The following is a 10309-nucleotide window of genomic DNA, read 5'->3' as shown; positions in this document are numbered from 1 at the left end:
AGTAAATATTTTCAGCCTGGTGGATCTTTATTCTTCCCCAATTAGTGGGATCTGGGGGCTAAAATTATAATTATTTGTATAAATTATTTCATGTATTTTGGTATGTAATGTTATCAAGCTGTACACTGATGTATTCTTCTATTCCATAAATTGGGCCTATTAGTATTTTTTGCAAAGTCTAACATAAAGGTTTTTGTTCGTGCTCCCCCAAACAAAAATGTTGTGTCCTACAAATTATACAAATGCAATGTCTGGCAACAAAGTAAGAAACTATATAATTCTAGAGATTTCACACACACTGCTTCATTGCATGACGGCTTAATTGGATGACTAAATGTCACCGTAGTACTGCATGATATTTGTATGACCTACAGTGTACACTATGCAGTATTTGTTATATGTGAAATTACAGCTATTGTATGTCTACATGGCAGAAAGCTTGTTAGTGTCATGCACACTTTGTGGTCTAAAGCCCCTGCCTAACAGACTGATGAGCTTAAAGAGCCCGTTTGGTTACACTGCTCTCTAGAGGATAACAACAGAACTACATAGGCTAAGCCAAGAGACAGAAGTGAGGAAAACCCATTTATCATCGACCAGAGAGGATGAGCGAGCTTCACCCTGCACACCTTTTCCTCAAGACAATTATAAATAACAGAACACTAATTACCATCTGGAGGAAACCCTGGCTCAGCAACCTTTACCGACTTAATCAAATCACAAGTGAGCAGGGCTCAGCAAATGAATGAATGAATAAAACAAAAGACCCACTGTAATAAAAGACACAAGCCATATGCCTACTGTTTAAAATTATGTAGTGTACGTTTGGAAATATTTCTAAAGCAAACCAAAGAGGTCAAATTTTTGAGTATTTTCACTCATGGCTCGGGTCTCTTGTGATGCAATGTGCATTTTTTGTCTGAGTAAATGAGAGAGTCTTGAACAAAGACAGGATTATTCTGGGTGCTAGCAGTGTGGTCCAAAGGAACAAAGAGGGCAGAGAGGTTGAACGATGGAGCATAATCAGCCTGGTGACTGCCCTGCTGCACCCTAGAGAGCAAAGAGCTCTGGAGGACACAGCACTTACAAAGGGAAACTTAAAGGGATATGTGTGCGTGAGTCAGTGTGTGCATGTGTGTGTGTGAGAGAGAGAGAGACAGAAGAGAGGGGAACAGATTGGTACATTGAGGGCAAGGATGCTGCAGGGGAGACTTCAGAGGCGAGAGTGATATTAGGAAAGTACGACAGTACTGAGACAACACAGTAAAGATAAGAACTGGCAGACAACAAACAAATGAGTGACAGAGAAAATGATGACAGTGAGGTGGGTAAGAGAAAAGAGAGGCTGCTTGGCCAGAGACTGAGCAGGAGTGCACCACTGCAGAACAACAATGTCATATGAGCATCAGCTTACAGAGATCGATGGACCAACCAGAAACCTACCACCGACCCTACTGCCCTGCCACCTGTCCCGCTATTGGACCATGTCGCATAGGGTGATGTCACTGAGGTCCAGGAGGAACTTATGTGTGTGATTCTGTGTGTGTGTATGTGTGTGGTTGTGTGTGTGTGTGTGTGTGTGTGTGTGTGTGTGTGTGTGTGTGTGTGTGTGTGTGTGTGTGTGTGTGCCCTTTGTGTAACAGCACTTAATGTGACTGATGGTGATGAAGCCGTCAAACAACTAATCAAGCCAGTGGTGACATGGGGGGAAGTTATGATATATGATAGTGGGGTATTTTGCATGGTGTGATTAGTAACTAGCTGTCCCCAAAGTGACAGCCTGCCTTCATCAGAGGACATAGCTTATTAAGGTCAAACCTAGAGCAATGATGGTTGTGGCCTGAAGCTGTGCCCCCTTTCCAAAAGAGAAGGTAAAAAGTCAAAAAATCCAAAACTAATGGTGAATTCAGGAAGCTCTTGTTAAGTCATACATTCTGAAAAGGTCTACTGAGACAAAGTTTTTGCAAATTGTCCAACTGAGATAAAAACACAGTCCAGTTTCCTATAAGTTCTGACATTTTTCACAACTGGCAGACAATGTAACAAGTTAATAGTAAATATTAGAGCCTAACGGATACTGAATTTTTGAGGGTGGTATGGATATGGATATGAATATTTGAGAGTTAAAAATACTGATTGGTAAATTATATATCTGGTGACCATTTTCTTAAACATGCAAACATCCAAAGGCTTGCAGGTTAGGTGATTTGGTGACTCTAAATTGCCTGCAGGTGTGAATGGTTGTTGGTCTACGTGTTAGCCCTGTGGTAGACTGGTGGCCTATCCAGGGTGTACCCCGCCCTCGCCCAATGTCAACTGGGATTGGCTCCGCCCCTGGAGTTATATGACTGATGACCACCTGAACACTTGCCTAGTATTTACTGTACAATGTATTCTACTCACATTTATGGATATTTCTGTATGAAAACAAACTGTGTCCTGTAATTTTTCCTGATATAATAAGTCCAGACTAATGTCAGGCCCAACGGAAGAAAAAAGGAGAATTCAATATGAGTTCTGCCACTGCCTGGGCAGCGGGCCAACTGATTGTATAGGCTGCCATCGAACAGGCATACACACTGTGACACATGTAGTCTTGTGCTGAGGCTGTGAGCTGTGCACAGCGGGGTTACGTGTGCAGAATGTCATGTAATAAATCTAAATGTGTAGCTGACACATAGTCAGTGACATAACAACGTGATTAATAATACTTAACAGTGATTTGTCAGGATGACCTAGTTACTGCAGAGACATAACTGGGCTATTAGTTTCCAAGGATGTCCTTGATGAAAAAAGTTGCCAAAACTTGCCAAAAGATGTCTGTGCAAAAAGAAATCAAATACACCACAATGCACAGTCAGAGGTTTTCTGCTGTCTTGTAACAATTTAATTAGTCTAACACAACTTCATAAACTCTGAGTCAGCAAGCTGCCACAACCAAAACAATTTTAACTGGCCTTGTGAAAGGAACAATAATTACTAAAGAAGTTTCCACAGCTAAACATTTTTTTAAAGGCACAATCATGTCATGCTAGATTGCCATGGAAACATTATCAGCAATTAAGGCAAAGAACAGGAAATTGTCAGTAATACTGGTAGCTGTCAACTTAAGAAGAGACAGGAGAGACACTGAACACTGATACTGTCTAGCACTCTTAATAATACACAATACATAAGAAAAATGCATAAGTTGGTGGAACTTTAATCATTCCTGTGCAAAACTAACTGTGGCCAACATAATTTGGAAGGAGCATACATATGTGAGAAGCCTTGATTTACTTATTAAGCAGATCTGAAAATGATGATACAGTCAATTCCCACACACTGTTGAGCTGATATACAGCACCTGTTGCATCTTAGGTCCCATTGTTGTCTGACATTGTTGTGGTTGCAAAACTGAGATGCTGAGGTATATATTGTTTTGATTTTTAAAGTAAAAGATTTCTGTAAACATTGTGCAGTAAACAGGCTGAATATTAGCAACACTAATAACTTTATATCAGGATAAAAAAAGTCATTAACAGACAGTCACAGCTACAGCCATAAATAAATAGTTCATGTCAGAGCGAAAGGGACATTGGAAAAGTTGTTGCAGAAAAAAGAAAACCACGAGGATAGCATGACACCTGCTGGTGAGTCTGTGCATCACTACCCTGCCCTCTTATTTAAAGTCTTTATACCCCTCCTGTGCAATATCACATGATACTGAACAAATGTGTTTACATGTCAAATGAATGTAATCACAAACACAGCTCTTCATGATCCTTGTTCATGGGTAGTGTGTATGTGTGCACATACCTAGTGATGACTTTTGGGGAGCATTTGGGATTGCGGCCCATACACTCCAGAGCAGCACAGTAGGAGCCCAGATTTGGCTTCAGACCAGCCTCTTCTAGCAGAATAAACATGCGACCAATCTGGTGTAATGTGCCCTACAGACAGAGACACGCGGAAAAGGCCATTAAACTTTGCCAGCAAGTACACTTAACACCAATGTTAACAAATAAATTACTCTCCAAACCCTGCCATCTGCATATGACCTTGGCTAGGTATTTATAATATGTTACTTACACACTCTCCAACAGTTTTTGTCATTCATTAGACCATTAATAAGAATAGTAACAATGTAATCTAGAGATTTCAATTGACTTGTCATCTTTCACTAGATATTTTGAAACATCTTTAAAAAATTTGCCAACGTGACCATAAACTTTCTTTAAATAAAACATTCTGACAGGAAAATGTAAATAATAAAAGTAGCTGCTTCAGTCTCAGGGTTGTGGTAATGTGCATTCTGGATCACTGTTAAACTGTCATTTGTGACCTCACTGAAGAAGTGATGCAGTTTAAGGGCTGTGTAAGAGTTATTTTCAAAAATCAGTCAAAATGTATAACAAATCAAATTCAATTCCACAAAGGGCTCAGTTTTCAAACACTTTTGAACTCACCCTCTTGGCCCACACCCTCATCATGATGTTGTAGACACTTGTCTTCAGATGTTTACGTCGACTCATTACTCTGTGCTGACTGAGCAGGAAACAGTGTGCCCTGTCAATCTCCCCTGCAAACACACACGCCTCCAGGTAGGAGCAGATGCTCAGCAGGATGTCCCCACAAGCAGTTACTTCACTGTCCGCCTGTAGGCGCTCTGGGTTATGAGAAGAAGTCCACTGGTTCACCTGCTGATTGAGCCTCCTCTCCCATTTTTCTATATCAGCCAGCTCATTAGCCATGTTCTGAGCATCGCTGACAGTCTGCTTTTGTCCCGTTTCACTGAGAGGCTGATTTATAGAATCCTTCCGCTTCCGTTTAGAGACTTCGTGTGACACGGCTGCTGCAGCAGAAGCAGCAGTGGAAGCAGCTGTTGAAGAAGCTGCAGCGCGCATTTCCTCAGATAATGTCATGGACCGTCTAATCGTCTTAATCACAGGTATATTCATTTTAGCTTTGGTAGATATAGTTTTTTTTGTTGTGCCTTGGAGCAACTGGGAGCTGCTTTTGCTACCTTTAGATTTGTTCATTTGTTTCTCCTTGATATTTTTCTGAATTTTCTGCTGGATATGCTGCTGTTTCTTGAGTTTGTTTTTCTTCTCCTCAGTTAATTTTTCCATCCAGCGACTTGGTTGTGATTCAAAGGCTCCTTTAACAACAGTCTGTCCTGATTTAGGAATGTCAGTTTTCTCCTGAGACATGTTTTTGGGACCCCTTCCAGATGATACCCCTCTTCCAGCAGAAGGGGCTTTAACAAATTGCACTTTAGCATGTTGGACATCTAGAACAATGTCAGTTTGGAGTTGCTGGATCCTGGCCTCAATCACTGAGAGGGAGAAATAATAGAAGGCATCTAATGTGAGTAAAGAAAATTACTGACCAGCTTTTTTTCTGCATAAAACACTGAAACACAGACAGCACTGCAGGCTACTGAACTCCGATATCTCAAAGGCTGGCAGCATATCTGACACGAGTCTAAACAAAAGCAGTTCAGGCTGGAAAAATATAGAAAAGAAGACCTGTCACAGAACTCTTGATATACCAGTATTTGGTATGACATTGTAATAATTCATTACATGCTATTTGGCATTATGTTGTACTGGGAGTTAGAAATGTGGCAGCATGACCACCTGCTGCGCTCAACAACAACATACCGTCTAACAGCTGAGACTGTTCCAGTACACGTTTCCTTGCACACTCTGTCTTTGGGAGTACAGATGAAACATTTCTTCTTTGTAGCTGGAGAGGTGTCTCTGAAAAAACAAAAACAGCTGTCCACCATTAACATGCCTCCATTCCCTAAGCAATATGATGGCATTCAAAAGCTTAGGCTTGGCTTTTGACTCTTACTACATGCTGTACATTGAAAAGGCTGTGATGCTGCTGATAGTAATGGTGCTAACAACTAATAACAATGGTAGTAAAATGCTTTGCTTAATGCTTGCAGTTAAAACAAAACAAAACAAATGCCTGTTACATCACATTAATTGAATTAATCGCAGACACAGGAGGAGCATCTGATGGTTCAGTGTCTTGCTCAAGGACGAGGAGGAGCTGGGAACCGTCAAACTTTTGGTTGACCAGCTGTTAAGGTCTTCAGCAATATTAGAGACAGTTATTAGTTTAAAGTCATTACACGGACCAAATACATCTTAAAAGACACGTCTGAGTAGTTTACTCGCTGTGTGAAAAAAAAAACATGTCCAACAACCATACCTCCTCAGGCTAGACTCAATAACAGATTATTTTACCTTACTCTAAGATGAGCTAACATTGCTGTTTGCTCGTCTAACATGACACGAACTATGCAGAAAGCCCTGGGTTGAATTAGCACGGAGGTACATTAACATTTAACACAAATCCTCGACGAATGGGGCAAACCTGTCCATCACGCTGCAGCCACACAGGTTATGATATATCAGTCTGAGACAGAGTATCCTTCGACTCACCTGATATTCTTCTGACTGCGCCGTTTCTTGTCGACACACACATCCGACAGCAGTCCGCAAAAGACACACGAAGAGCACACTTTTCAAATAAACTGCGACGACGCAGACATTTGGCGAAGGCACACACTCTAAGATATGACATGTTGACATGTAATAACCGCGTTACTTCTTAACACTGGGCAGCCATCTTAAAAAAAGACCAAGCTAATCGCTACGAGAGGTAATCGCTGTTTTCAAGGCATTGTTAGAAGATCGCAGACAAATCGAGTGAGGCTTTCGGCTTTTGTCTGTCTATAACACCTTGCAAATGTTGCTTTGACTGGATTCAGGACATAATTAGAGCTATTCAAAGAGCTAGCAGTAATTACACAAAACGTTTTAGTTGTTACACACATTATGTTGAACTTATTAATGTTTTTTTTTTTTTCTTGTTTCAGTATCTTGTAGGCAGAACTTCATATATTTATTGCTCAATATTTGTAAGCAAACGTTTCTCTTTTCCTTTGTATCTTTCCAGTTACTGAAGTAAAATATTCATATGTAACAGTAGTTTAAAATGCATAGTGAATTGTATTTGGCCTACAGGTGGCAGTCTCACCACAGCCAACCAAGTAGGACTAGAGGTCAAACAGGAGGCCAAGGTGAAAATTAGTGTCTTTTGTATCACATTTTGAAATTAGTGTTAAAATCTATGTCATTTTGCACATCATGGTCAGATGTTGGCTCATGCAAATTTAAAGTAAATGGCAGTCTATATAGTTAAGTTTAGAAAGGAAATGAATACTAAGCAGGAAAGGTTGTAATAATTTTGCATAAAAATCTTCGAAAACTTAATGAATGATAATATAAATGAAAAGTGAAAAACACAGTGTTTCTGTCATCTTTTCACCTAAAACACCATGACAATCTTGGCAGCCATGTGTATGTTGTCTCAGGACTTGTACAGCATATAGAGTTTTTGTAGCGATTATTTGCCTTTTTAAATTTCTTATTACTTGAGGGAATGAAAACACTGCATGCGAGGTTATGATGTACGTGGTTGTAATGTAATCTGAAGCTGGTTGTATACACATGCAACCTGCTCTCCTGCTGACTTGACCTAAGCACTTGTTACAACCTGGGGGAAAAAAATGATTGTCTTCTTTTTCTCTTCGACTTTTGAAGTCCAAACATCATACAGTTTAAATCAAGTGTGACTCAGCTCCAAATTGTCAGTAAAACTGAATTGATCTCATTCACATCCTGGTTACTTTCTGACCCCAAGCAGTGTCAGCCTCCCCTTGTCATGCATCCATAAAGCATTCTTAAACACTTTAGCAGCCCTTTGTGTCTCGGCATGCTGGAGGTTAACACAAGCACTACTTGACAGAGACAGAGAGAGAGAGTGAAAGAGAGAGAGAGAAGACAGAGAGAGAAGGGGGGGGGGGGCAGAGAGGGAAATGAGGTCCAGGCAGTACATCTTTTCTCAGTGGAGGCAGTGGCTGAGAGCACAGCGGTGGGTGTCTGCTGCTGAGCTGTAGGTGAGGATCAGGAGGTGTTTGTTGCCACGGTTCACGAGCAGGGCCCCTTGACAGCCTCGTTTGATGTGGTTGGCCCCTGTCGGCGGCTGGCTCTTTGCGCTGGTGTGACAGTCATTGCCGGGTGAGTGACTGTCAATGCCCCGACCGACAAAAGAGGAGAAGACAGGCATTCATGGGGCCTGATAATGGCCAGGCCAGGACAAGGCTGCCATTCTCATACACTTTGATCATGTGGATTCTTTTGCACACCTTTGTAGGGGCTCCCTATTTGTTTAACAGATGGAGAGAGGGCTGTTTTTGAAACTGCTTCACCTGGCCAGGGAAACTTGATGGAGATACTTCTCCGTGTGATGCTTGTGCTGGTAAATGCCTTTGGCATGTGTGTGTGTGTGTGTGTGTGTGTGTGTGTGTGTGTGTGTCTGCAGCACTTACATGGAATTAGTGACCTGTCCCGGGGGGAAAAACTGTGTCTCAAGGAACTTCCTCATGAGTCTCCACATATGTGACAACTGAGACAACAAAGAAATCATATTTGGAGCTGAATTTAGAAACCTTATTAAATATATTTTTAAAAATCTCACTTTTGAACTCAAGCTGAGACATGCAGCGCATTAGGACTTTGTACAGTCTACTGTAAACTTCCAGAGCACCCATACAATCATTAATGATGAAATATTACTCATCACACACGTTATGTCCATAACCATCCATTACAGATGGGTCAGAATGATCCTTCACTGGACTGCTGTGACTCACAAAGCTCTGACTTGTTTTCCCCACACATGCATTTTAAGATGGATTTAATTACTGACTCAGTCAAAAGAAGTGTCATGCAACTACTTACAAGTACATCTTAATAGAATAATTTGAGAGAATCATGTATACTGCAGACTTTAATGATGCTGGGTCAACCTCAGCATTCAGACAAAGCTACTGTATCTAAGGCAGCAACAGCACTCCTCGTTTTCATTAGGCGAGAGAAGAAATGCAGAGTCAGCAAAGATTTTAAAGTGTTTTTTTCCATCCTCACCACCATCCTGCTCTATCCGTGTTATGTGCGTCTGATAGATCAGATTAGCAGGGCACAGATGTTTAATCACTCCTGACAAGTCACATTTTTTCCATCAAACACTATCAGTCAGTTGGATCTCTGCTTGTTATCCTGTGAAGAACTGGGAGGCTGGATCTCTCAGAACTTTTTACAGCATCAGATAGACGACCCACTTATCGTATTGCCACTGACAATAGACAATGGTCACAAAGCAGGATATGCAAAGGTCCATGTCCTCAGTGGGTCTGGTCAGTTCCTTTAACCACGTCCGGATGTTTGTCAGCCAAGCACAGCAGACAGCTCAAAGGTATCAGGCACACCTGTGTTGGGTCTGAACCAACAGCACAGGCAGTTTTGGAAGCACTGAGAGGATAAATTGCATAGTCACTAAAATTATAAGAATTTCCTGCCTGTGAATAATATGTATGAGATAATTTCCTTATGTGAGTGTTGTAACTCTTTGCACCTCAGCATCTACAGTCCAGAGAAAGTACATTTTCATGTATCTGGAAACAGTTTTATCCAAAACAAGGAAAACAAATACCCTCCCAGCACTGAATTGCAAATTGGCAGAATGTCAGTACACTTAAAGGCACTAGGTCTAGGGTGAGTAGCTAAAACACAACTACTAGAGCAAGAGAGAGAAAGAGAGAGACATGGACTTAGCAGGCAGGCAAAACAATTAATAATAGGGAGCTATTACCGAGGGATTGTCAGTGCTAGGAGGGAGGTCGGGTTTCAGACCCTTTTGAAGACTTTGATGGTACAAAACAGGCCTCATTATAGAGATATTATCTCTATTCATACACTTACAGAGCCGCTTGGATCCCTGCTGGGAAAGATTAGGTTCCTCCACTTGAGAACATCCTCCTTGGGTGCCTGGCTAGCAGAGTGGTGTTCTTAGCTCAGGGCACACCCACACAGCTCAACTCAACTCAACTCAACTCAACTCAACTCAACTCAACTCAACTCAACGCTTCTCTCAGGACATGACAACCCCAGCCAAACCCAACTAAACTAAACCCAAGGACGTAGATAAAGTAAAATAGTCCACCTGCAGCAAACAGGCATCAGGCCTGTTGTGGAAGTGACACATCACACTAAACTACAGCTAGAAGATCAAAACTCCTTTTAGCCACACAAGGAACGGCAATTTCAGTCCGTCGGTTGGTTCACCACATTGATCCAGACTGAAATGTCTGTGCAACTATAAATGAATTGAAATGATGTTTTGAACAGACTGTCATGTTCCCTAGAGGATGAATCGTACTGACACTTTACATCTAGTGCAACCATGA

At 41.4% G+C, this 10309-nt stretch overlaps 1 protein-coding gene across 1 annotated transcript in view; it reads right to left on the bottom strand.

The window, feature by feature from the left end:
* polrmt (polymerase (RNA) mitochondrial (DNA directed)) overlaps positions 1–6630 on the bottom strand; it is a 45743-nt gene extending 39113 nt beyond the window's left edge. Inside the window, exons 1-4 of the mRNA XM_023409667.2 lie at positions 6441–6630; positions 5646–5744; positions 4449–5317; positions 3799–3932 (exon numbers count right to left, since the gene is read on the bottom strand). Of these exons, the coding sequence (XP_023265435.1) occupies positions 3799–3932; positions 4449–5317; positions 5646–5744; positions 6441–6582 (1244 nt within the window). The 5' untranslated portion in view covers positions 6583–6630. The remainder of the gene's footprint in view (positions 1–3798; positions 3933–4448; positions 5318–5645; positions 5745–6440) is intronic.
* Between the last annotated feature and the right edge of the window lie 3679 nt (positions 6631–10309).

The sequence above is a fragment of the Seriola lalandi genome, unplaced genomic scaffold (genome assembly GCF_002814215.2).
Source record: "Seriola lalandi dorsalis isolate HSWRI2012SDOR001 ecotype SW California unplaced genomic scaffold, Sedor1 jcf7180002054402, whole genome shotgun sequence".
Lineage (NCBI taxonomy): Eukaryota > Metazoa > Chordata > Actinopteri > Carangiformes > Carangidae > Seriola > Seriola lalandi.
The sequence above is the reverse complement of the archived record's forward strand: the minus strand, read 5'-3'. Positions and strand labels throughout refer to the sequence as shown.